Below are 24,331 nucleotides of genomic sequence, written 5' to 3' on the forward strand. Positions count from 1 at the left end.
AATTCACCCAAACATGATGTCTTTGCCCCGGAAATGGATAAGTAATTGAAGATGAATGAATGAATGATGTCTTTGGATAGTGAAAGGAAACTTGATTACCTGGAAGACCCAGAGAGAAAATGCAAACTCTGCACAGAAAGTAATTACTAAATACTACATAAATATTACAAGATATTGTTGCTGCGAGTGGCCAACTGTCAATTCATTAAGACACACTATTATAACTACCCCTAAAGTTGCAGCAGTTCCACTATGAAGCTATACAGTTTCCATCCAACTGTAACATATCGCTACCAACCACAGCTTCTACTGCTGCTGGTCCTCGTCTGTGCTCGTGTATACTGACTGTTATACTATAGTTTTGAAGTGACAGCAGGTCATATTTGATATAGTGCTGATATGAATGATCTGCTGGACTGTAGCTGAGTTTTGTTTTCAGTGTTTGACTTTTGTTGACTTTGAACAGGGAGAATGAATCACTCTCTGGATCAGCTGTTCAGATCTGTGTGTGTCTAAGAATACACAGCCATGTTTGCTCAGGAAAGCAGGAGTGTCATGTTAAACAAGCTGACAGGAGCCCACAGCTCAGGATTGTTTCATATCGGAGCAGAGAGACTGCTTGGGTTTCTGGGCCTGACAAAGTAAAGTGTGTGCGTGTGTGTACGGTTGGTCACAAGGTGCTGATGGTTTAAAATAATCCGCATGGGTGGAACCCTAATGTTTGGCCCAGGGCAAACTCCAAAACAAAGAAACACAAGCATCAGAGTTTATTCAGTCATTTAAATGTTCCAGAGAATATTTGACCCTGTGGCTGTCGTCAGTGTTTTTTCAGGCTGATCAGAAGGGTTTGTCCTGCCTCATGTCTCTTTTCACTGAGCTACTTGGGTAAAAGATATAAAGCAGGAACACCTGAGGGCAGAAACTAAGTATGAATCACCATTGAATTTAAGAACGTGTATTTGTGTGTTTTCAGACTGTGTCAAATTTACGGGCGTCGGCAGCTGCTCACCACTGAGATCTGTAGTCTTCAAGAGAAGAAAAAACAGAGTGAAGAAAAGCTGAAGAGGAGTTTCAGCCTTGAGACGACCACTGTAAGTGAGACTGACATCAAACATAGGTGCCCAAGAGGGTTAAAATTGGCATTGAGCAAAACGCCTCAGAGTTTGCGTAAATGTGATATTTGGGGTTCACACCTAATTAATATGATCAATTATTAGATGCCTACTCTTATCACACAATAATAATTTTAACAAAGTGCAAACAATTGCAATGCATAGCATCAAAGCAATGAAACGTGTTTTTTGCTACACAGATCAACTGATTATTGCATGATATTACAATTAATATATAGACCTCAAAACATGTATGAGAATTTAACTGGCAGAAAGAGGGCCTTGAGTAGGACTGACAGTATGAAAAAAAAATTATATTTCAATGGTGTTGGCAGGAATTCTGATTGTTTGAATTGTTTGGTCTTCGCAGTTTCAGTTGTGCATTTGTCGGGAACTTCAGGCCTCCATCGGTGAGTGTCTGGTCCAGTCAGAGGGGCTGGTGTTCCAGGAAGAGGCTCTGTGCGCACTGCGTCACCTGCTGAACCAGGACCTGCAGAGGTATCAGGAAGAGACCCTGAGACTGACCTGTTTCAAACAGAACCTACTCAGACAATCCCACAGGTACACAACACCACATTGTGACTGAAAAATCGCTCACCAGAAATTACTGTTTAGTTTAACTTTGATGACTCTCCCACTTAAAGCTGTGATGTGTTTTTATTCAGGTCAGGCATAGAGGAAACCTTCACTCACAGCATGCAGGGAAAGAACGAGGAGATGGAGCAACAAAACAACATGGTAAAGACACACCTGAAGAATTTAATGTCTGTAAATGTGTCTATGAGATTAACGCTGCTCTGAAAGCAGATGAACACTCCTCACCTGGTCGTTCCTCTGTTAGGTCACACACTGAAACATACAGTCATTTCAGCTTCCGGTCCAAATGCCCTTCAGATGTTACAGCCCTCAGCCCCTGACACATGTGCAGCTAAAGAGATTCTTTCCCTTGCAGTCATGGCAGTAATAACTTTAATGTTGGCTGTTTGGTGGTCTGAAACTTTGTGCAAAACTTGTGTGGTATTGGAATTCAGGAAATACAATCACGGTCAGTTAGGGTTAGATAGGGTTTTTTGCCTGGATTAACTCTAATACAAATGGAGAAGAAGCTGTTGCTGTGGACACTGATTCATTCAGGCAAAGAAAATATATTTGTTCAACTAGATTCAAAGTTCAGACCCAGCGGTTGAAAAGCAGTCACATCGAATGAAAATAAAATACAGCACAAAAGTTTGTGTGCGTGTGTGTGTGTGTGTGTGTGTGTGTGTGTCTGGCAATGGTCCAGCTGTTGTCAGTCATTCTCAGACAGTCAGAGTAGAGACAGAGGAAACATCTGCCTGCTCATCTGGCTCTGTCTGTCACACACACAGATGTAGACCTACACACACACACTGTATCTTTTTCTCTCCTTTTTGTGTGTATGTCTCTCTCTTTAAAAAAAAACAAAAAAAATGCATAATAAACTGACACAGTTGTGACAGGAGACGATGAGGGAAGAAACCTGGTTCGGAGTCTTATTATAACAGAAAACCTGTCAAAGTGTCATCACAGTTTAACAGTTACGCTTAAACACAAACAGCAGACAGACCAGCTGCCAACATCTCCTGCACACAGATACAACTTGCATCCACAATTTGCAGAGTTTCATTGAGAAATAGGAGCTCCATCGTTAAACGTGAAGCTGTAGCAGCAAAAACAGTGTGAGTGAGTTTCAGTTGAAAAGGTTCCTTCAGGTTTAGCAGCTGCTTTGGTTGCATTGGTTCAGTATCAGTTATGATCAGTTTTAGAGGATCGAGCCACTCCTTCCTCTGTCCGTCTCTATGATCGGCGTGCTCAAAGTGATCCACCATCACTTGTTTTATCACATCCGCTACCAGCTGCTACACTCTCCACTCTCTCCGTATGGATTACAAAAGAGCTCCATATTACAGGTGTCAATTCATCCACACGACAATGAGAGTTGTTTTCAGATAGTTTCATTTTCCCTGACGGCACTCACTCTTTATTTAACTATAAGTAAGCAGACTGTTCATTATTTCACTCAATCTTAGCTCTGCTCATGCATGGACCTTTATTTCATTTTTTATTTATTTATGGGGATAATTAATTCATTCCCTCAATTTTGTTGGCTTTTTCAAACATACACCCATCAGCCATAACATTATGAGCGTTGACGTGTGTGCGTGTTCTCTGATGGATTGTGTTTTCTTTTACATCGTGTGTGAGTGTATCTCTTACCTGGTGAAGACATGGCACCAGGATGTATTGTAGGAAGAAGCTGGTGGAGGCTGTGTGATGCTTTGGACAACTGAAACTTGGGATTTGCTCCAGATACCAAAGGTCTGTTGGAGTCCAGGCCTTTAAGGGTCATTAGACAGGTGGTGATAATGTTCTAGCTGATCACTGCATAAATTGGGGGATTGACAAACAAAACAAACCTGTTACCCCCTCGCTGGTTTAATGTCCAGACATCTGAAGTCTCCTGTAATGTGGAATAAAAGGAAACAGGTCAGCTCTGTGAAGAAATGGATTTTGTTGCTGACAGACTTTTGGCTTGTGACAGTTTTTAACCATGATCGCCACGAAATAGTTTGTTCATCCAACAAAACAACCAATGGCTATTCCCTTCATTTGTGTTTTGCATAGTGTGATGGGGACTCAAACCCTGGACATCTTCGGGCCTCGGTCTCACACTTCCCCCTGCTTACTCTGTCCTGGGAGAGGATCAGTAACCTTTTCATCAGATTAGTCCTGGTTTATCTGTCAGAAAATGAGCCAGGATTTATGTAATCACACATCACTGTGATTAGATATAAATTGAATAGATAGAGATTAAGCTGTTTGCACATTCAGTGCAGCCCATAATAGTTCACTGTGAGATGTTGGACAAATATCAGGTCAATATGTCATCTGTTTGATTTCTTTTTGTAGTTATTTATTTCTACATTTATTAACAACTAAACCTCAATATAAGATGTAAGGCAAAAACCTCAGAACTAACCCTAACCCATCAAGCCAAGTTTCTAAAACTGTTTAAAACTGTCATCAAACCCAGAAAAAAATGTCAGCCTCTTATCTGAATTCGGCTGTAGCTTGAAATACTAAAACTTCATATGTCACACAAAAATCGACAATTAAACAAACACAAGGCCCGCGTTCCTATAGATTTGATTGGAGGTGAACACCTTATACTTACTGCACTGTCCTTTTTTTTAAGGATTTCTCTGAGAGGAGCAGCTGGATCATGTGCACTGTCCCCATTCCCTGATAGAGACAGAAACAACTCAGAGGAACTAACAGAAACAAACCAGAGCACATAAACATCTCCAACCTAAAGGCCAGACACAGGTGCAATGAGTCATCAGACAAAACAGACAAAGCCTCTGCAGGGCTTCGTGCTCATGGGGAAACGATTTGGAAAAGCATGTTTTGTCAAGATAAGTCTGGGATTCTGAGAGGGACGCGTGATTTATTAAATGTAACATTTTGAAAGGACTCAATTAAAAATGGTTCATTTGACAGAAGGGAAATTGAGAAGTTTTATAGTGTTGCTCTGTGTTTTCTGCTGTTCTGGACCCATGTGCTGAGTCTTAATAAGATGTTTTTCAATTCCCATATTGAACATATCAGTAATAGATTAGATTACACTGATACATTAAATCCTGTGATTATTTTGTATTCCCACATTAAATAAAGAGATGTCAAGGATTAGCTTGAGCCTGACTTGTAACTAATAAAACTAATATTCCTGTTGATGGGGTATTTGTTAGCTACACAAGATGTAAGCCTTAAGTCGAGGACGGACACTGGCTGGTTGTTTAAGCTCTGTTATTTACAGCCGTGATTAGACGAAGGGGGAGGATGGGGAGGATGGGCATTGGGGGGGGGGGCAACAAAAACAACAGCACAGGAACATATTGCTGAGCAGATTGCCTCAGGCCAAACGTAGTACGCCGCTTTGCTCTCTGTGAGAGACGTACATGTCCAACACAAGACTGCTGCCACTAATTGGTTATTTATTTTATTTTTTTTCCATGCTGGTGTTTTCACTCCCTTTCTCCCTGATGCAGTGATAGTTTTGCTGTGGTGCAACAGTACAGTGCAACTGCATGTTTGCTGCCTTCCGTCATCCCTGTTGTATGTTGAGGAGATCAGTGTGTGTCATGCCAATAATTGACTGTGAAAAGTTACCAGTTGATCCCGTAGCAGCTCTGAAGGTAAAACCTCTGTTTGGGCTCACTGCATATAAGAGGGGCAGGTGTGTTAATCATCTTCCATTCTGCCTTCAATCACCGTATTTGAACAGCTACATGGCAGACATCTAAAGGGAATGTGAAAACGGAGACAGCAAAAAACTGCTAGAGGACAATCTGAAAAAGGTTAACATGAACCAAAAGTCACAGCACAAGCCACAGAGACTAGAGACAAGCAGAGGATATGACACAACCCAAAACAGAAAACTACCAGAAGGACATTGAAAAAGAAAAAAAAAAAATAATAATTTCAAAGAACAACCATGAAAAGGGGCCAGCATAGTGGCATAGAGGTTAGTGCTGTTGCCCCACAATTAGAAGGTTGCAGGATTGGTTGCCAGGCCTTTCTGAGTATTTATGTTCTCCCCGTGCCTGAGTGGGTTTCCTCCCACCATCCAAAGACTCTAAATTGTGAATCCCATCTTCACCCAGAGTGAGCTGGGATTGGCTCAAATACTCAGCACCCCCGACCCAAAAAAGGATAAGCGGTAGAGGATGAAGGAATGAATGAACCATGAAAAGGATGGATGGACAAAGTGAGGTCCGTGCCACACTCCACAAGAAGCAGGACCTTCCTGTGCAAATCCTGCTGTCCATTGATGCTAGCACTAAAGATGTGTCTTTTCAGCACAAAGAAACAAGTAGTGCTAGCCTCAAATGAGAAGAAGGGGCGCAGCAAGGAAGAGGCTGTGTGTGTCCTTAGCAGCTTAGAGAATTAAGCCTTGTGAAGGAGCTCTGGCTCCGCAGAGAAACGTGTCGTGTCTACGCAAAGTTCCCTTTCCAGGCCAGCTAAAACACCTGTTAGAACAGAATAAGTTAGCTAAGACTCAACAACAGGGAAGAACACAACAGAAGTAAGTGTAAAACAACTTGCACAAGCAAGCTTAAGAATATACAAGAGGGAAGCTATGATGCAACCGTGAAACTAAGAAGTCAAAGTAGAGAACAATGAGAGAAATTAACAAACAAGAAAGCTTTGAAATAACAAGCAAAAGTAATAAATAGCCAAAATAAACCAAAAAGCTGAAGACAAATTGGAGCATAATAGATAAGGACATTTAATAATATATTTCTATGTACACTAGGGAACAACTAAGAAAACTAGGAGGCAAACAAGTAAGCTTGAAACAACCAAAAACTAAAGATCAATGTTGACTCAGACTGAAGACAGTTGAAAGGAACCATGGAAATCATCAGAAAAAGTCAGGCAAGACTGAAAAAAACAAAGAGAGATGAAGCTATTAGTTTATGATGAAGTCCTTAAAAATACCAATCCCCACTGATTTTGAGGTGTCAGTTGTGCTAAAGTTGACCAAAACTTTATCCTCACCATCATCCCTCAATGATGTCAGGTGGCCACAAACACTGAAGTAATAAAATCCTTCAGTTAAACATGGATGTTGGTTTGGTTCTGACAGTTGATCAAATTTATTGTTGTGGAGTAACAAAAAGTCTCCTTTATTCTCTGTTGTCTGTCTGCAGATGGCCATGAGCTGCATGTCTGTGTGATTTCTGAGTAAACCTGCCTGCCCATCAAAGAAATCCATGCAAACACAACTCAGTTTCTTCTCACTTTAACTTCCAGAGATGAAGCCATTCTGGGCCATGCTGCCTGTAAAGAGTCACTCGTCTCATTTACCAGTCGAACAGTAAAAACTGTTCTTTAATGTCTTCTGAGACCTTTCATAGTGATGAAGGATTGATTTCTGAGAAGTGTGCTGTAGACTGTGAACACAGAGGCTAAATGAGGCGGTCTGTACGACGTGACCAGCCGTTCCTGCTCGTTACCATTGCACGCTTGTTGCCTGTAACTTTTCCTCACAAAAAAATTTAGATTTTAAGGTCCTTAGTATGAACAGTTGTACCGTTAACTGAAATCAAACACTGACATTTCACGGTGTAGTCCTCAGGCTCTCTGTTGGTGGTTTTTGTGTCATGTTATTTTCATTACTTGTACACAATGAATCTTGGGATATTCAAATTTAAATTCCCTTATTTGCCCCACAGTGGGAGGATTCCAATATGTTGGGATGTGAAGGATCCACTGCTGCTTTGATCTAAATCAGAGCAGTGTGTCTGTTTCTACTGAACTTTTATCGTGGAGAAAAACCCCCAGCACTTCTGCTCCAGACATCAGCGAGGCTTTGGCTCAAAATCCCAAGGTGCATTGCTGTCACATATCTGGGTCAGATTGTATGCAGTTCTACGCCATATGTCTGTAATGTGGTGAGGCCACAGGGAATAGCGGACCAATGTGCATTTGTTGATATGTGTGTCCCTGACTTTCAGGAATACAGACCTGTTTTTCCTCAACACTTGTTTTTCTAGCTCCTTCAAACTGCATTTTTATCGATAATTCTGATTTTGTGTAAAAGCTCTGGAGAACACTTTTTCACTAAAATATCATGTTTAGTGTTAAGGGACATGTATGCAAAGTCCCAGCCTACAACTGGGCTCAATGGGCTGAGCCTGGTCCATATATTTCCACATCTGGGCAGATTTTGTTTGTGATCCTCCGGCATGGCAGCTGACAGCTCCCATTAAAACTCAGTTTTGATCTCTTTTTAACAATAATAAGCTTTTTCCTGAACACTGTTAAAGCCCTACGTGCCTAAACCTAATAAAGTATCCCTGCTCTGTCGTCACTCTACCAATAGGGCATTACATCATTAGGCACCAAATGTTCCTCCTTTAAGTCTGAAGATTCAAGTCATACTTAATAAAAAGTATCACCAAACGTGTTTTAATAGTTAATTCAAATATTTCTAACATTTTGTTCCAAATACACCAATTTGTATTAATTTATCATTCACCTTATTTTGACCTAAATATTGAGAAAGCCACCACGATAAATGTAGTGAAAAATACAAACAGAAATACAAGAACAGGCGCAATTCATCTCCAACCACTCAATCCAGACTGAGCACACTCAGCTAACCGGGCAAAAATAATAACATTATAAATCATCAGCTCAGAGCTAATCCCAGCACGGCCTGTAAACATTTTAATACCAGTGATTAGCAGTGATCCTAAACCCCAGACACTCTCCCTCCCTCACAGCCCTCCCGGGTCCCAGCACTACTCCCATCCCAGCCTCGGTTCAGTGTCCCCGGGGAAGCTGGCCAGGCGACTCCCCTGGATTAAGGCCACTTTGTGCTTTGGACCTTCAAGCCCCAAAAGTTAAACCCCTGGATGCTCGCCACTTCATTTTTCTAAGTGCCATCGGCCTTCTTGTTAGGATTGTTAATTAAAGTTGGATTTATTCAAGTGTTTTTTTGGCAAAAAAAGAACAATGCTGCCATTTTCTTTTCCTCTTGTCTTTTTTTTTTACTTGAGTGTTTGAATTTTACGGTCTCTCTGCCGATCTGTCTCTTTCCGTCTATTGTGTCTAGCTTATTTATTTGTGTGTGAGAAAGAGAGTGAATGGTGTGTTTCAGGGAAGGGTTTTAATTTTTTTCAGATGAGTGAACAGATGTTGCCATTTCTCAAGGGAGATTTATGTCAGGATAGGAACACGCACACGCGCACAAATGTGCACAAGCACACGCTGGGCTTCATGTCATTATATATGTATTTCAGCAGTCAACAACATCTACATGCTACACAAAGGTCCCACAGTCAGATATTTTAGTCTTTAAAATGTAGCTTTCAAGTAATAATTGAAAGTTTAAATCAGAAGAACACTTTATTTCTAACAGTTAATTTGAAAATTTTTAGAGTTTGAACCAACTGCTTTATAGTTAAAAAAGAAAAATCTAATCAAAATCAAATCTGATTTATTTGTATAGCGCCAAATCATAACAAAGTTACATCAAGGCACTTTACATATAGAGCAGGTCTCGACCAAACTCTTTATAAAGTTATTTAAAGAGACCCAACAGATCCCCGGTAAAAACGTCTTAATATTAGAGGTTACACCATCTTCCTGTTGCATCCTAATTCTAACTTGGTATCGTATGACCAGCAGCTAATGATCGCTAATCTATCAGAAATGTGTTTCTTAGCTGATGGTTTTCTGACTAATCACGCTTAATCACTCTTTTTAGTAGAAATGTTCCAATACCTTTTTTCAGCTGTAGTTACATACACAGTTACATGAAAATAAGGTGACACAATACTAGCCCTGGATGATGTGAGGTGATTTGCACAAACATGATGCCATAAAATATTTTTATATCATCAAATCTGACTTTAAAAAAACTAATCAAGGAATAATTCCTTGAAAAACAAACTTATTTGAATTGTACAATAACAGCATAAAACAGTAGGCTGACATTAAACACAATATTTCACAAGGAGATATGTCGGTTGTGTCCTGCTTGTGGCCCGGCAACTCTTAAATGAGGACTCTAGCAGTGTATTTCTACAGCAATATTGGACTCACAATGAAAGTTTAAAAATGCAACTTCACCACCAATCTGTGTGAGATTCAGGTGTGGTGTGCTAGTGTTGGCTAGTGTAGCCTCAAGCCTCATGCAGAGATGAGGAGTAGGCAGAGGTTTAGAAACTCACTCCTCCAACTCATCTTGCCCTGATTTTGTTGATAATGACTCGGGCATAATAGTGGAATATATTGGAATTGTGTAGCGCTGTTGCCCCACAATAAGAAGGTCGCGGGTTTGGTTTCCAGCCTGGGGCCTTGCAGAGTTTACATGTTCTCCCTGTCTGTGTGGGTTTCCTCCCACCGTCCAAAGACATCATGTTTGGGTTAACTGGTGACTCTGAGTGTCTGTTGGTCTCTGTCTGTCTCAGTGTGTTGGCCCTGTGATGGACTGCTGACCTGTCCGGGGTGACCCCGCCCCTCACCCAGTGTGAGCTGGGATTGGCTCCAGCACCCTATGACCCAGTAAATGGATAAGCAGTTGAAGATGAATGAATGATAATGACTCCTCTGACATCGCAGTTTATGAGATCAGATGCCTCATTTCAACTTCTTGTCAAATGCAGTTGTATGACAGACTCCTGCTTAACATAATTTTGCGGATCTGTTATTTGTTCACCTCTTTCAGCACTCCCCCGAATCCTCTTCCTCCCAATCACCACTTAGTCTTCAGCACACCATCAACGGAGAAGTGGTAGATCAATTCTGGAGAGCCACTTACAAGAAACCAACCACAGGCCTGTCCCGCAGTACAAAGCTGCAGCGAGCTGGCAGCGTCAAAGATCTGATCAGTAAATTCTCTGGTCCAGATGTGGTTTCTCCTTCTGGTTCCCCTCAAAGCCCTGTTCTGTCAGTAGGACAAGCTATGAAGTCTGCATCTGCAGAGATTGTGAAGTCCACACCAAGCAGCGTTGGACCACTGGAGAGTTCACTTCCCAATATCACTGTCACTCCTCCACTCATGGCAACCCAGAGAGACACCCAAACTAGTCAGATCACCGCACGAATTGATTGTCCAGTTGGAAGCAGTGCTGCGAATACTGATTCAGCACCAAGGAGCAAAACTCAGATCGCAGACTCTGGTAGAGATTCAGTGGCTGACTCTGGAATGGGATCGGTAAGACGTCTTGGCATGAAATGCAAGTTTGGCATCTTCTCTACATAAAGACAGCACAGCAGCATGGCACTGCTGCTGTTTTCAATGCGTTACTAAAGCACCACTGTCAATCCGCATGATGACTTGAAACACGTGAAACCACGACTGGACTCTAATGACTTCCTCTTCACCTGCACTAATCAAAATGGCCTCACAGATCTAAATTTCACCCTTTGATTCTTTCCTTCAAATGAGCTTCACTTCTTTCAAATTTTGCCTCTGGGCTGAAACAATAAGAACATTGAGGTGACGACTACGTTGACTTTTACTGCATGAAGTTCATTGCGACACACTGTGTGTCAGCCACATGTGGTATTTTATCTACTGTATCAGAACAGGTGGCTTCCTGACTCACTCTCCAAGTCAAAACTAATGCATTCCAACCCCAAGTCCAAACTTGGTGCGTCAAGGACTGAACTAGTTGTTTGTGTGCGCTGCCAAACACAACTTTCCCTCCTGCTCGGACACGATCTGCTTTTTGAGTGGTTCTAGAACTTTTTTTTTTTAATTGAAAATGATGATGTCGATTTTTACATATCTGCTGCTTTTAGCAATAATCTCTTGCTATTTAATTGATGTACTGTTCAATATCAAGGAAGCTTCACCGATAACCCTCATTGTATGCCCCTTTCAATAAAAAAGTCGGCCAAATGAGTTCTTCCTACTGTGGCAACAATGCGTTTTATCCTGCTTTCATGGAGTTCCTCTGCCCCCTAGTGGCCAGGGAGGATACTAAATTGATTAGTTTGTTATTGAAGTGAGTCCTACTTTATTGGTTGTTTTGTTTTTTTTTTAAGTTTCCCTTTTTTTGTGGACATACAAACTTCAGTTCTTGACTAATTACTTTGACTTTATTAATCTTTTCTCTGCCATCAATCATTCTGATCATACTCAGTAAATTCACACTTGTCAAAGTTATATGCGATATATCAGGGGATTCTGGTGAATGTATGGTGATATTTTAATGTTTAGCCCAGGTTTATTTAATCCCCCTTCCTCGTCCTTCTGTCCTTCTCCCTCAGGAATCAGAATTTGATCCAAACAAGCAGCTAGACAGTCCATCAGAGGAGGAACCCTCCACACCCAAAGCTGTGCCCACCACCCAGAACCCCAAATATCAGCTGTTCATCAACAATGAAATGAGAACCAACGGGCTGAGTGGTAAAGATGCAGATAGCCCAGGAGCCATTGGATCAGTCGGGGAGAACGGTCCCAGGCTTGCCCGATGGGAAACCACTCGGCTGGGATTGAACCACTACCGGGGGTCTCTGGAGTCCCTGGCCTCCAGGGACTGGGACACTTCGTCTGATAGGGTGAGGGGAACCATGGAGTCTGTGAATGTTTACTGTGCGAGCCAGATGAGGGAGGTTAGAGATAAGGTAGTGTTTTATCATCGTGATATTATGATATAGTATATCAGACGCTGCTTAATGACTGCGCTTCCAGTCATAACCAGTGATTAAACAGTGCCATCTTCTGGACAAAACACTTGTAACTTCAGTTAATGTCCTTAAAGTTAAAAAAGAACCATCTGCTAAAATACTGTCTTGAGAACAGATCTCACTGGACAGTTTAGGCTGAACATAGCTGCAAAATTTGATAAAGCTAACTTTTTAGACCAAGAACATTTTTATTCTAATCCACCATTTCCTTTCCAGTTATGGAATCGCACCAGCTCTTGGACAAAACACAGAGCTAAGGTTTCATTATTGGTTGTCCTTTTCATCACAAGATTCAATTATACCAGAGTTCCTCAACTTCTTCTATTCTAATGTCATTTTTACATATCAATGGATTATTCTCAAGGCCCCAAACACCATTTAAACAAATATGGCTGAGAAACTCTTCGGGCAGCACGGTGTTGTAGTGGTTTGCGCTGTTCGCCCCACAATAAGAAGGTCATAGGTTTGATACCTGGCCTGGGGCCTTTCTGTGCGGAGTTTGCATGTTCTCCCCGTGTCTGCGTGGGTTTCCTCCCACTGTCCAGAAGACATGCATGTTTGGGTTAATTGGTGACTCTAAATTGTCTGTAGGTGTGAATGCGAGCACGAGTGGTTGTTTGTCTTTGTGTGTTGGCCCTGTGATGGACTAGCAACCTGTCCTGAACGTTGGCTGGGATTGGCTCCAGCACCAGGTAGAAGATGGATGGTTGAGAAACTCTGTATTAAACACTGACTGAAAGCTTCAAATCAAATCTAATCTGAAACTGGCACCATTCATATATAATTACATATGCCACTTATTTATTTCACTCAACGGTAATTTAGACTATGTATTTGTAATTTATAGCTAACGTGATGATCCTGGTAAAGTAATTAATATCTTCTTAATTTTGTTTTGTATCTAAATTTGTTATAATCAGTTGAGTTTTAGAAAAGGGAATTCGTTTTGAATGTTGTAGTTTGCAGCACTGTCTCTGCTGCTGTTGATTCCTGTTTTTTATCCATGTAAACCATCAGCTTCACATCCCTCTATCTCATTGATTGGTTCTATGGCCTCAGTCTTGCTTGTTTGTTTCTTTACAGTTTGGAGCTGTTGACAGTCCCCCCAGAGTGTTCAACAGTCCCTACAGCACAGGCACTTCCATGGATTACAACCCCATGTTTCGCATGTCAGAATTCAAGGTTTGTGACTGTTTCTGAATACAAGTGGTGCCATATACAGTGCGAATATTTATATGAGCGTTTGATACTTTTCATGGACCACATTTCAAATTATGCAAATACTTTTTTTTACTGCACTTCATTTATTATACCACTTTAAACTTGTGTTTCTGATCAATTTGACGTTGATGAACCCTGATAAAGTAAGACACCAGAAAAAAAATGGCAATGGTTCTGCCATGCAGGATGTTTTCTGAAGAACACTGATAGTTTAAGTGCATTCTTCTAATGAGATTTCTCCTTTTACCTCGATAAAGGATCTTTGACTGATTTTTTTTCTTCTTTTTTTTCTGTTGCCCCACAACAAGAAGGTCACGGGTCCAATTCCCAGGCCTGGGGCTTTTCTCTGTGGCGTTTACATGTTCTCCACGTGCTTACATGATTTTTTCCGGGTACTCCTGTTTCCTCCCACTATCCAAAGACATCACGTTTGGGTTAACTGATGACTCTAAAGTGTCTGTAGGTCAGAGTGTGAGTGTGAGTGGTTGTTGGTCTCTGTCTGTCTCTGTGTGTTGGCCCTGTGATGGACTGGCGACCTGTCCAGGATGTACCTCGCCCCTCACCCAGTGTGAGCTGGCATTGGCACCCCCGCGACCCAGAAATGGTTAAGCAGTAGAAGATGAATGAATGAATGATACCACAGCAGTTGAATTTGGAGTTTGTGATTAAAATGGATCCAGTCCTTTGTAATAACAGTTTTCTTTACAGCTGATGCTCTCCAGGTGACTGACTTTCCTCTTCCACAGGTCCAAGGTGGACTCTCTCCTGCTACCTCCGAGATGAACTTGTACAGCTTCAACAGTCGCAGCACCAGCCCAGTGTCATTGATGACGCCCACCCTCACCTCCCCCCGCCCCCGCTTCTCTGCCTATGACACTCTGGTGAAGAGGAGGGCTGAGGTGAACTGCAGTGTACGTCTACTGGCACTTGCACAGATGACACATTTTCCGCCATCTTTCCCGTGCTAAATTATCTCTGCTGTTCTACAGATGGCACCCACCCACTACAGCATGCGCTCTACCACACTGGGGGCTCCTAATAAAAAAGATTACATCGAGGAACTAACCAAACAGCTGGACGCCTGCCAGAAGGTAGGTGTCATCAAGTTGATGCTCTGCTGGATGATATGCTTTGTTACCTCCAGGAAGATTCCACTGATGTCCGACTTAGCAGACAGATTCTCGCATTTATTGATGCTCTTGTAAGGAACAGTTTTGATGGAGTTTGTGTTATCTCCCCAGCGTAACCAGTTCCTGGAGGCAGAGAGCGTGGAGATGGACAAAGAGAGGAACCAGATCAGGTCTTAATTTATTCTTTTTTTCCCTGTTGCTACACGTCATCCACTCTTGAACTTTTAGTCATTTTCTTCATGAGAACAGTAACTTGATAACATCTGTCTGTCTGTGAAGGTTTGAGATGCGTGGTCTCCTGGTGAACAAGGAGGACCTTCTCAGGACCAACAGTCAGCTGAACAATGAGATGAAGAGGATGAGAGAGCAGATGATAGAGTTGGAGAGAGAGAAGCAGACCATGGGAGAGAAGTTCAGAGAGATGGAGGTATGATGGGATGGATATTTGGATAGATAGAGAGATACTGTAGCAGTACAGTTGAATCATGCTTTGGGTCTTGCCTTGTGCAGATTGAGGTGAAGCAGGCCCGGGACATGATGGTGGAGGCCAACACTCAGGAGTACGCCTTCAACTTCCTCCAGCAGTCGCTCAAAAACAAGATTCAGGATGCTGAGGTGAACATTTATTCATCTGATTGTGTAAACCAGATGTAGACCTTGAACACAGCACAGGCGATATGAGCACAATCCACTATTGCGCCAGGTGCATTGGAAGAGTGAGCGTTTTAGCTGTCATCATTGCCATTCATCAGTTTTTCAAAGGACTCCCTTTCTTTTCGGCTCCCGTTTTATTTCTGTTTATGCCGACTGGCAAACACGAGCTGGCAGATGAATCAGACAATGATCAAAGGTACAGTCATTTATCATGTTCATTCATTCAACAGCCATATGTTTGTGTTGTGTTCAGGAGAGCCTGGAGAAGCAGACGCAGCACGCTCAGACTCTGGCTGAGAAGCTCTGGCAGGCTGAGAGACAACTCGAGGAGCTGGAGGTTGACAAGGACACCAAAGATAAGAGGACATCTGAACTCAACAGCACCATCAGCAGACTGGAGACAGAGGTACAGAGTTTCTGTTCAGCTTGAAGAGGAAAAACAGTAATCAATTAAAACCTATAGACACAGAGTTGAGAGTAAATTGAGTTTGGTTGGTTGTGTTTTAAATATCCACTTCATTGGATGCATATTTAACACTGCTCAGAATAACAATGATAATGTTCTGTGTGTGTTTCCAGCTGAGCGAGGCCCTGCAGGTGTCCACACAGACTGCAGCAGGGATGAACCTGGAGCAGAAGCTACGTGAGGATGCCCAGCTGAGGGTGGATGAGCTGGAGGAGTCTCTGCTGGAGAAGACCCAGGAGCTGCAGGAAATGCAGATTCTCGTCAACAGACTGCAGGGAGAGGTACTCTACCTGCCTGACACTTCACTTTTTCTGGGACTGTGGATGCGGGAGGATCCCCTTGTGGGGAATCGGCTCGTAAAGGCCCAGGGCAAAGGTTGCTCACAGCCTTCAGCCTCGCCCAGTAACAAACTACGTCAACATAACACATTCACTCGTGTTTGGAAGCACTTCATTTTGAAAAAGATGCACACTTGTGTGTACAGGTTTCAGGTAAGCTGATCGACAAGGAGAGGACGCTGGAGGAGGAGATCCAGCTGAGAGAACGGCTACAGCTGCAGTGTAAGCAGGCCGAGAGGGCTGTGGACGATCTCCACATGGAGCTGCAGACCACAAACCAGGCCAGAGATGACCTCTCCAAACAACTCAAACAGACTCAGGTATCGATGATAACACAGCCCGGGGAACCAAAGGGTGCCATCCTTTCCTTTAACAGCTGGGGAAAAAGCATTACTCCAACAGGAGGAGGTGCTGCATTAGTGATCATTTACAGCAGCAGGGAGGTGCATTTAAGAAAGAGCCAAATTAAACTACAGGGTGTTTTCATGCTTATGAAGGAAAATATCAACCAGTGCAGTAAGGCTCACTCATGTGTTTTCCCCATTATTAAATATGATCATAAACTTTAATCTATTAAAATCGCTCTTAAACCTAACCCTAATCACTTCTCCTAAGAAAGTGATTAGAAAGCTTAGAAAGAAATATTTTTACCATCAAAAATTAGACACATTTGTTTCCTTTTCTTGTTTGTGAACATCAATTTTGTTAATACATTCATCTTCTACCACTTAATCGTTTCTGGGTTTTGGGGGCTGCTGGAGCCAATCCCAGCTCACACTGGGTGAAGGTGGGGTCACCCTGGACAGGTCAGCAGTCCATCACAGGGCCAACACACAGAGACAGACAGAGACCAACAACCACTCACACTCACACTCTGACCTACAGACACTTTAGAGTCACCAGTTAACCCAAACATGATGTCTTTGGATAGTGGGAGGAAACCGGAGTACCTGGAAGAACTATCAGTTTTAGTGAAAAATAATAACATTATAAATCTCTCTATAGGAATAAAGGTAGATGAGAAAATACTAAAACATCAGTCTGTTTTATCTCCCAGTTCTTTCTTGGCTTAGAATCAAACTCATGTCCTGCAGGCTTGAGCATGAGCAAACCCTGGCCTAGCTAGTTCTAGTCACTCAAATTAGAATATTAATGAATATCCTGACAATATAAAGTCATTATAAACTGTAGGTTTAGGGTTGTTGGGTTTTTTTTTTATGATACAATCATATATTGTCTCTTCCCTAATCTATTCATTTTAAGAGCCTTCAGTCATTTGGTATTGTAAAGTTTCTCCACCAAACCAACACCACAATAAATCTCAGTAGGAACAGAATTATCTGTTAGTATCAACCACCAGAGGTGATAGCATTAAAATCAAATACAGTATATTTTTAATTTTTTTAATGTTTCATCCGTAAAGTCTGCATGAACTAATAAATCAAACAGAAAGTCCAAAAGTCCACTTATACTAATTAGTCATAAAAACCTTCAGAGTTTGGGGTTAATAGGGCATTAATTATGTAAATCCTGTTTAGCATTCACTGTGCTAATTCCCTAATCCTAAATATCCATCAGATTTATTCATTATATTTCTGAAGATACTTAATCTGCCCCATTTCTCAATAAACAAAGAGAGAAAAACAGTCACCATCATGTGGACTGACCTCAGATCAGACGCCGTCTGAAAGAAGTTTATTGATGTTGACTAATGTTTTGCTATTTTAACTCTGTCTCTTCCAGGAGAAGATCATCGACCTGGAGAGTGAACTGGAGGAGCTGCATGACAGTGAGGCGAGATGGGCAGCCAAACACAAGAGAGCCATTGAACAGGTGAGCTTGAAGGTAACAGCAAATATTCCCATTGCATTGTTTTATTGACACATTTCCTGTGCTGTGATCAGACAGAGCAGCTGCAGCTGAAGCTGATCCAGGAGAAAGATCGCAACGAAGAGCTGGAAATTGGGAAGACGGTCATGGAGAGACAGGTACTGTGTGTTTGTGTATTGAGAGGCACTAAACTGGCATTTTTCTGGCCAACAGGAAATGGATAGATGAGGGGGAAAATTAACTTGTTTGAACCCAGCAGCAGATATCTCTTCTCTCTGTACGTAGGTTCTGGTCTGGTGTCACTGCCGAATATGTGGCTTTGCAACCACACAAGAGTGAAAAGTTAAACCCTCAATAAAACACACAATATTTAATCATTTTGGAAAGAAATTGGAAAGCATTTTCAGAGGGCTGATCAGATTTTAAGAGAGCAGATAAAAAACAACACCAGAATCTGGCACAAATTCAAAACATGCAGAGGAAGACAGGAAGTGTATACCATTTCCTGTCATTGATGTCTAAGTTAAGTGTCTTATGGTGGCTAGGGTGTTTTTTCAGTATCTCTTTCTTTATAAGACTTACCAAGAATTTTATATATACATTCTCATTCAAATGAATAGGAAAGTGTGTCCAAACTTTTGGCCTGTACTGTATTTGAAGGAGCTCTATGTTTAATACATGGCTCCATTACAATCAACAGCAGTTTAGAAGAAATATTGAGAGTCCAGCTGCAGAGTTAATTTCTGTATTGATCCGGGGTTTCTGTTACTTGAAATTAGCATTCTTACCTGCCAGTCCTGACTTAGTCAGCCTGTTACCTCAGAGAGTATTCACTTTATTCACATTATTCATTCACACTATATCACAAAGGCCTGACTCCAAAACTGATTGATCGTGAAAGGACAAAATGCAATTTATGCACTAACAAAAAAGAAATAATGGAAGTCACGCCAATGTTTATTGTCTCAGTCAAGTCTTTTCTTCTGCTGAAATTAGCGTGCTAAGCAGCTAGAGCTGGCCTGTCACTTTCCAGCCTCATAGAATGTCCTATAGCCTCCTTTATTACAAAGACAACAGTGGCTGAAGCTTTTGTCAAGTCACAATCACCCCCACTGGCAAGAAGGCACTAAAAAAACTGACAAATAGCCCCACTGAGAGATCAAGCTGCATTAACTGATAATCGGTTTTGAATTATGAACAACATGACGGCGTCACACAACAGCTCTCCAGGATAATTTACTGTCTCCAAATTTGAAATTTATTTGCAAATGGATATACAACCAGATCTGATGAAGTTAGCTAATGATGAATTATCACCCTCAGTCAGGCTTCAATGATCCTTTTCATTATTATTCATTATTTATCCTTCTCATCACTGAATTAACTGCCAATTAGCCATCAAAAACACTGTTGAAATAACTGTGCATGTAAACGATCAACGCTGTAGAAACTGTAGAGTCACTGTAGAGTCAAGTCTGACTAATGCTCAGACTGAAAGCTCAAATCTGTGTATGTGTGTGCAGCTGCGTGAGCTGCGTCTGGAGGTGGAGGACCTTCAGACCTCCAGAGTTCAGGAGGACGTCATCTCCAGGGCAGAGAGTCGAGTCAAAGAGCTGGAGAACTTCCTGAGGACTGAGGAGAGGTCAGTCACATGATTCTTTACACAGACAGAGTGTATCTGCGCTTTCTAAAAAAGGCCTGACCCCCACCACCACACAGTTTGATTCATCTGGCCTTATATATATCACTGACCTTTACTTCTGGACAGATTCGTATTCACTAGGAGGTGTAAAGATGATGTGATTTCATTTGGGCTCAGTACCTGAAAAGTCACATGCATCCTCAGAACTCCTCTGATAATAATGCATTAATAATACAAACCACAAGTCATACATCGTAAACATAGTAGAGAAAAGGCTTCTCCTGTTTTGTTACGGGAGTATTATCACGTGCCGGTGCACATGTGTTACCCTGGTAGCATTTATTTTACAAAAAGAGAGCATTTACCGTCTGATTGCATACATTTCTGTGCATTGGTATTTTGAGTTCCTGCGTAACAAAATACTGTGGTTTGTCTGATTAGATTTCGCAAAACTTCTTGTTGTAGCCGTTCACATCTTATCTGTGTCATCTACCAGAGGACAGAGGAAGAATAGGCAGCCGGTGGTTTCATTTCAGACCATAACAGTAGTTTTTCAGTGGAGCAGCATGTTTGTGTGTCATTTGTTGATTTGATTGTGCATTTTTTGCAGAAACAAAGCAGTTCTGACAAACACCATCGGTAAACTGGAGCGGAGGATCAGCGAGCTGAGTGATCAGATGGAGGAGGAACTCAAGGTGTCCACTGAACAGAAAGACCTGGTGAGACACACGTGCACGAGTTGAGCGTTGTAGACAGAGCAGATTGGTCAGTATGCAGCATGTAGAGGAGCGAACGTTGTAGGAAGGCAGCTGTTCTGTTCTGTTTTAATAAAAATGATGAAGTCTTATCAGCAGCTTATCAGCATCATTGGGGTGTAATGTCTGTAAGTGCCACCTTAATGCCAGAGTTTTTAAATGCAATACACACACACACACACACACATATCTTCATCTCCCATTGTTTTTTTTTTTTTTTTTTGTTTGTTTGTTTGTTTTTGTATTGTTGTTTTTTTTTTTTTTTTTGTCTGTATTTGTTCTCATAGTTTAACACCACAGGGTGTCAACATTATATGAGACTGTTGCAGTTCCAGCCTTGCAGCTAAATATTTTATTATTTCAGTGCGTGTGTGACCATCACCAGATGGTTGATCTTTATAGAGTGGAATGAGCTTTATGCGGCAGGGAGGGCAGTGCTACACCTCAGTGAATACAGGGGGGAACAAAGGACAGAGAAGATGTGGAAAGAGGACAGGAGAAGGGGAGCAGGTGGTGCTGGTAGGAGCTGGTGGACTGAAGGATGCTGAGCTTTTCCTGTTACCTCACTCAGGATTAAGTCAGTCCGGAGGGTTTACATAGTGATGGAATGAAAGAACGGCTCAGCCCATTTTAGGCAGGATTCATCAAGTCTCCATGATGTGACCCAAGTTTTTAGCCTTTTTATGTGGAGTATCCACATTGTCCCAGGATGGAGGAGGAGCACAGGATGTGCACCTGTATGGATGATGATAAATGATGGATGGATATTTGAATTCTTGAGGATATCATCTTCCTCCATTTTCTTAAATGCATCACCTGAAAGGGGAACAATTGTGCTTTTCTATCCACCTGCATCGCTCTCTTTCTGTGTGATCTTTTTTCTCTTTTTGGACTGTCAAGTTTTTTGTTTTTAGAAATTCTCCTGGAAGTTCTCTTTGTAGGAGACTGGTGTGTGAAAATGGGTTCCGAGGTTTTGTGGAACATTTATTTTTGTAGATTTCCTTTTGGTGCCTCCTGTGTTTAGAGTTTTGAACATAGTCTTAATTTTGTAACGCGTTAACAAAAACCTGAGTAAATGATTTATTGGTTTACTTTTGTAGAGATTGTTGGAAAGGAGTGTTATTTGTTAGCTAAACAAACTGAGAAGACAGTTCACTGCTTTCCAAACTGAGTGGATCTATCTGATCCTGCAGATGACCCAGAGGATCCGCTCTCTGAAGCGTCAGCTGAACGAGGTGGAGGAAGACGCGAGCAGGAAGGATGCGCAATACCGCCACACCCAGAGAGAGCTGGCCGAGGAGCGAGAGACGAACAGCCGGCTGCAGAGGCAGCTGCTCGACCAGCATCAGCAGACAAAGTAACGCACTCTACACACACATACAGTATTTCAGGATTTAGCTGTCATCTCCCGTAGAGTGTAAAATGCTGAAAGTTGGTGTCTTCATGTAGTGTATGAGTTTCTCCTCTCTTTCTTTCCATATTCACGCGCCTTCATGCGGTTTGCAACATCACTCCACTCTGGCACAGACGTAGGGAGACTCTGTCAATTCGTCAGACTCTGGATAACCTGAGGCTGGACCTGAGCGTGGATGATGAAGATGACGATCTGCCACCACAGCAACAAACAAACAGCGTCACCAAAGTCTAAGCTTCACCTTCTATATGTGCATGTTTCTGTTTTATCATAAATCCAATTACACATGATTAACAGTGGCAGTCTGAGTGACGCTCAAAATTCCACCAGGATTTTTTCCCTTTTGTTCGATGCACTGTTGTGCTGAGACCTACGATGTTAATTTATTCTTCTTACGTATATGTTCAATTGCGCTTCATGTATACAGTGTTTTTTAACTTACCTGTAAAGCACTGACTCCAAAAACTCCTCCAGGTTGCACCATTTGATTTGATTGAAGTAATGAAAGGGAAGTCTGTGTTTATAGTATTTTTTCTCCATTTTTCATCACAAGAAACACTGTAGGGAGACACTCTTCATGGACTCACAGCTTCACTGTCACTCATGCACAACAAGGTCTGCTTGATTTACAAAGAAACAGCATCTGCAGCAGCTTGGTGTGGAGATGTCAAATACAGTAAAGGGCAAAGATGACAGGAATGAGATGATATGGATTTGTTTAAGATGCTGTGAATATTTTGACATCTGTTAGAACCAACTTTAAACACAGGGAACATTTTGAAGTCAGCCTCCCACTTCATTCTGACTATTTGATTGTAAGATCCAATTTGAAAATTGATGGTTTTGGTTTTTGTTCATGTTTACCCAAGTTGAAACAAATGTCTCTGATTGTCCTACATTTTAGTTTTTGGGTTTTGTTCTGTTTTTTGTTTTTTTTGTTTTTTTTGGATGGCATTCTTTCATTAAGAGGGATTTTCAACATATGTGTTTAGTTCAATATTCATACCACATTCTTCTGCAGTATTTAAACATATCCCGCACTGTCTATAGACATATTACAAGTTAATAACCCATAGCATGAAAAAGAGGGGGTCTGTGGCTGTGATTGACTGGCGACAATTCTCATTCAGAAACAATTAGGATTATTTATATTCAATGTGTTTTTATGCATTTAATTATTTGTTATTTTAATATTTCTGTATTTGCAGATGCTGGCATGGTGAAAACAACTTTTAGAAAATGAAAAGATGTGTGATTTTAGAATTCAGGTATTTATGGGGGTTTATTGCTGTATTAAGATTTTTCATAACAATGAAGACAACCCCCCACCCCCCAAAAAGCAATCTCATGTTCCACTTGTTTTGATGTGCATTTTCTGTTGAACATATTTTCCAAATTCATCAAACTAATAGGGGCAGAGATTGGTTTGCATAGAACACAGTTTTACAACAAGTGCAAAAGCTGAGATATTTTATGTCTAAATACTGTTGAGGTCTCTGTTAATTTAAAACAAGACAAAAGAGAAAAAAACATTGTTAATGTGTTTGAAACAGCTTATATGCTATATGGTTTACTGCAGCATCTGATAATATCCTGTATTCTTTTTGGCAGGAATAACAAAAATATCATTAAAAATATGGTTGCAGTTGGAAATATGCAGGACTGGATCATTCAATTCAAATAATTAAATAGACAAATAGGATTGGTTTTAATTTTCAGATCTCAAATTAGGCCAGTCCTGTTGTGAGTCTTCTGCATGTTCTTTGCTGCATCTGTTAGAAACACAGAAAGCTAAGTGTTCAGATAATCTTTGGATTTTTATGTTTACACATGTTGGTGAGTTTTCTTTTTGAAACAAGCTTTCTCAGTGAAAGAGTTCAGTTTGTTGTTGGGAATATAGTCAATTCACAGTGTCAATGACATTTTCCCATGAAAGAACGTGACAGTGCCCACAAATATGTAAAAATAAATGAAATACACTGACTTATTTTTGTACTCCAGTTCACATTCTACAGGTTCAGCTATTCTTGGGTATTTATTGTTTTTCAGTGTTCTCTCTTTTGGTGAGAGGTCTCTCGTGCAAAATGCTAATAAATTTTCCTCCACTGTGAATTCACTTTCTGAGTTTTACATGATGAACCCTTCAAAGCGAGCGATTTGTAAGGTGTGTTATTGCTTCATGACAACATTAGCATGTGTCGAAAAGCAGCACCAGTCTGCTAGAGCTGGAGGCAGCCATCTTGTCTTCAGAATCAGAAAACCTTTTGTTGGTTACAGAAGCTCCAGAACAGAAGTGGAACTATTACATGAATAGATAGATAGCTAGATATCTATTTTAGTGAAATATGGGATATTCAATAAGTGGAATATTAAAGAAAGCAAAGAATTGAGTGTGATTGAGTGGTAGTTGCAAAATGTCGAGGGAGAAGAAATTTGACAGAGGTGCCCAAAAAAGAAGATAAACTTATTGAGAAAGAGTCTTGGGGAAAAGAATGACGAAGGAGCATCCCAGAGATCACAGGATTTTTTAAACCAGCTGC

At 41.3% G+C, this 24,331-nt stretch overlaps 1 protein-coding gene across 1 annotated transcript in view; it reads left to right on the forward strand.

Moving 5' to 3' along the window:
• The window catches only part of LOC115052331 (uncharacterized), a 48,912-nt gene extending 25,009 nt beyond the window's left edge, over positions 1-23,903 (forward strand). The window contains exons 5-24 of the mRNA XM_029516398.1: positions 974-1,091; positions 1,483-1,673; positions 1,778-1,850; positions 10,372-10,860; positions 11,922-12,212; positions 13,425-13,523; positions 14,309-14,461; positions 14,552-14,653; positions 14,804-14,862; positions 14,972-15,119; positions 15,203-15,307; positions 15,600-15,752; positions 15,926-16,093; positions 16,297-16,470; positions 17,894-17,983; positions 18,055-18,138; positions 19,504-19,622; positions 20,233-20,341; positions 21,571-21,734; positions 21,905-23,903. Coding sequence (XP_029372258.1) covers positions 974-1,091; positions 1,483-1,673; positions 1,778-1,850; positions 10,372-10,860; positions 11,922-12,212; positions 13,425-13,523; positions 14,309-14,461; positions 14,552-14,653; positions 14,804-14,862; positions 14,972-15,119; positions 15,203-15,307; positions 15,600-15,752; positions 15,926-16,093; positions 16,297-16,470; positions 17,894-17,983; positions 18,055-18,138; positions 19,504-19,622; positions 20,233-20,341; positions 21,571-21,734; positions 21,905-22,025 — 3,010 coding nt within the window. The 3' untranslated portion in view covers positions 22,026-23,903. The remainder of the gene's footprint in view (positions 1-973; positions 1,092-1,482; positions 1,674-1,777; positions 1,851-10,371; positions 10,861-11,921; positions 12,213-13,424; positions 13,524-14,308; positions 14,462-14,551; positions 14,654-14,803; positions 14,863-14,971; positions 15,120-15,202; positions 15,308-15,599; positions 15,753-15,925; positions 16,094-16,296; positions 16,471-17,893; positions 17,984-18,054; positions 18,139-19,503; positions 19,623-20,232; positions 20,342-21,570; positions 21,735-21,904) is intronic.
• The last annotated feature ends 428 nt before the right edge of the window (positions 23,904-24,331 follow it).

This window comes from Echeneis naucrates, chromosome 12 (genome assembly GCF_900963305.1).
Source record: "Echeneis naucrates chromosome 12, fEcheNa1.1, whole genome shotgun sequence".
In the NCBI taxonomy this organism is placed as follows: Eukaryota; Metazoa; Chordata; class Actinopteri; order Carangiformes; family Echeneidae; genus Echeneis; species Echeneis naucrates.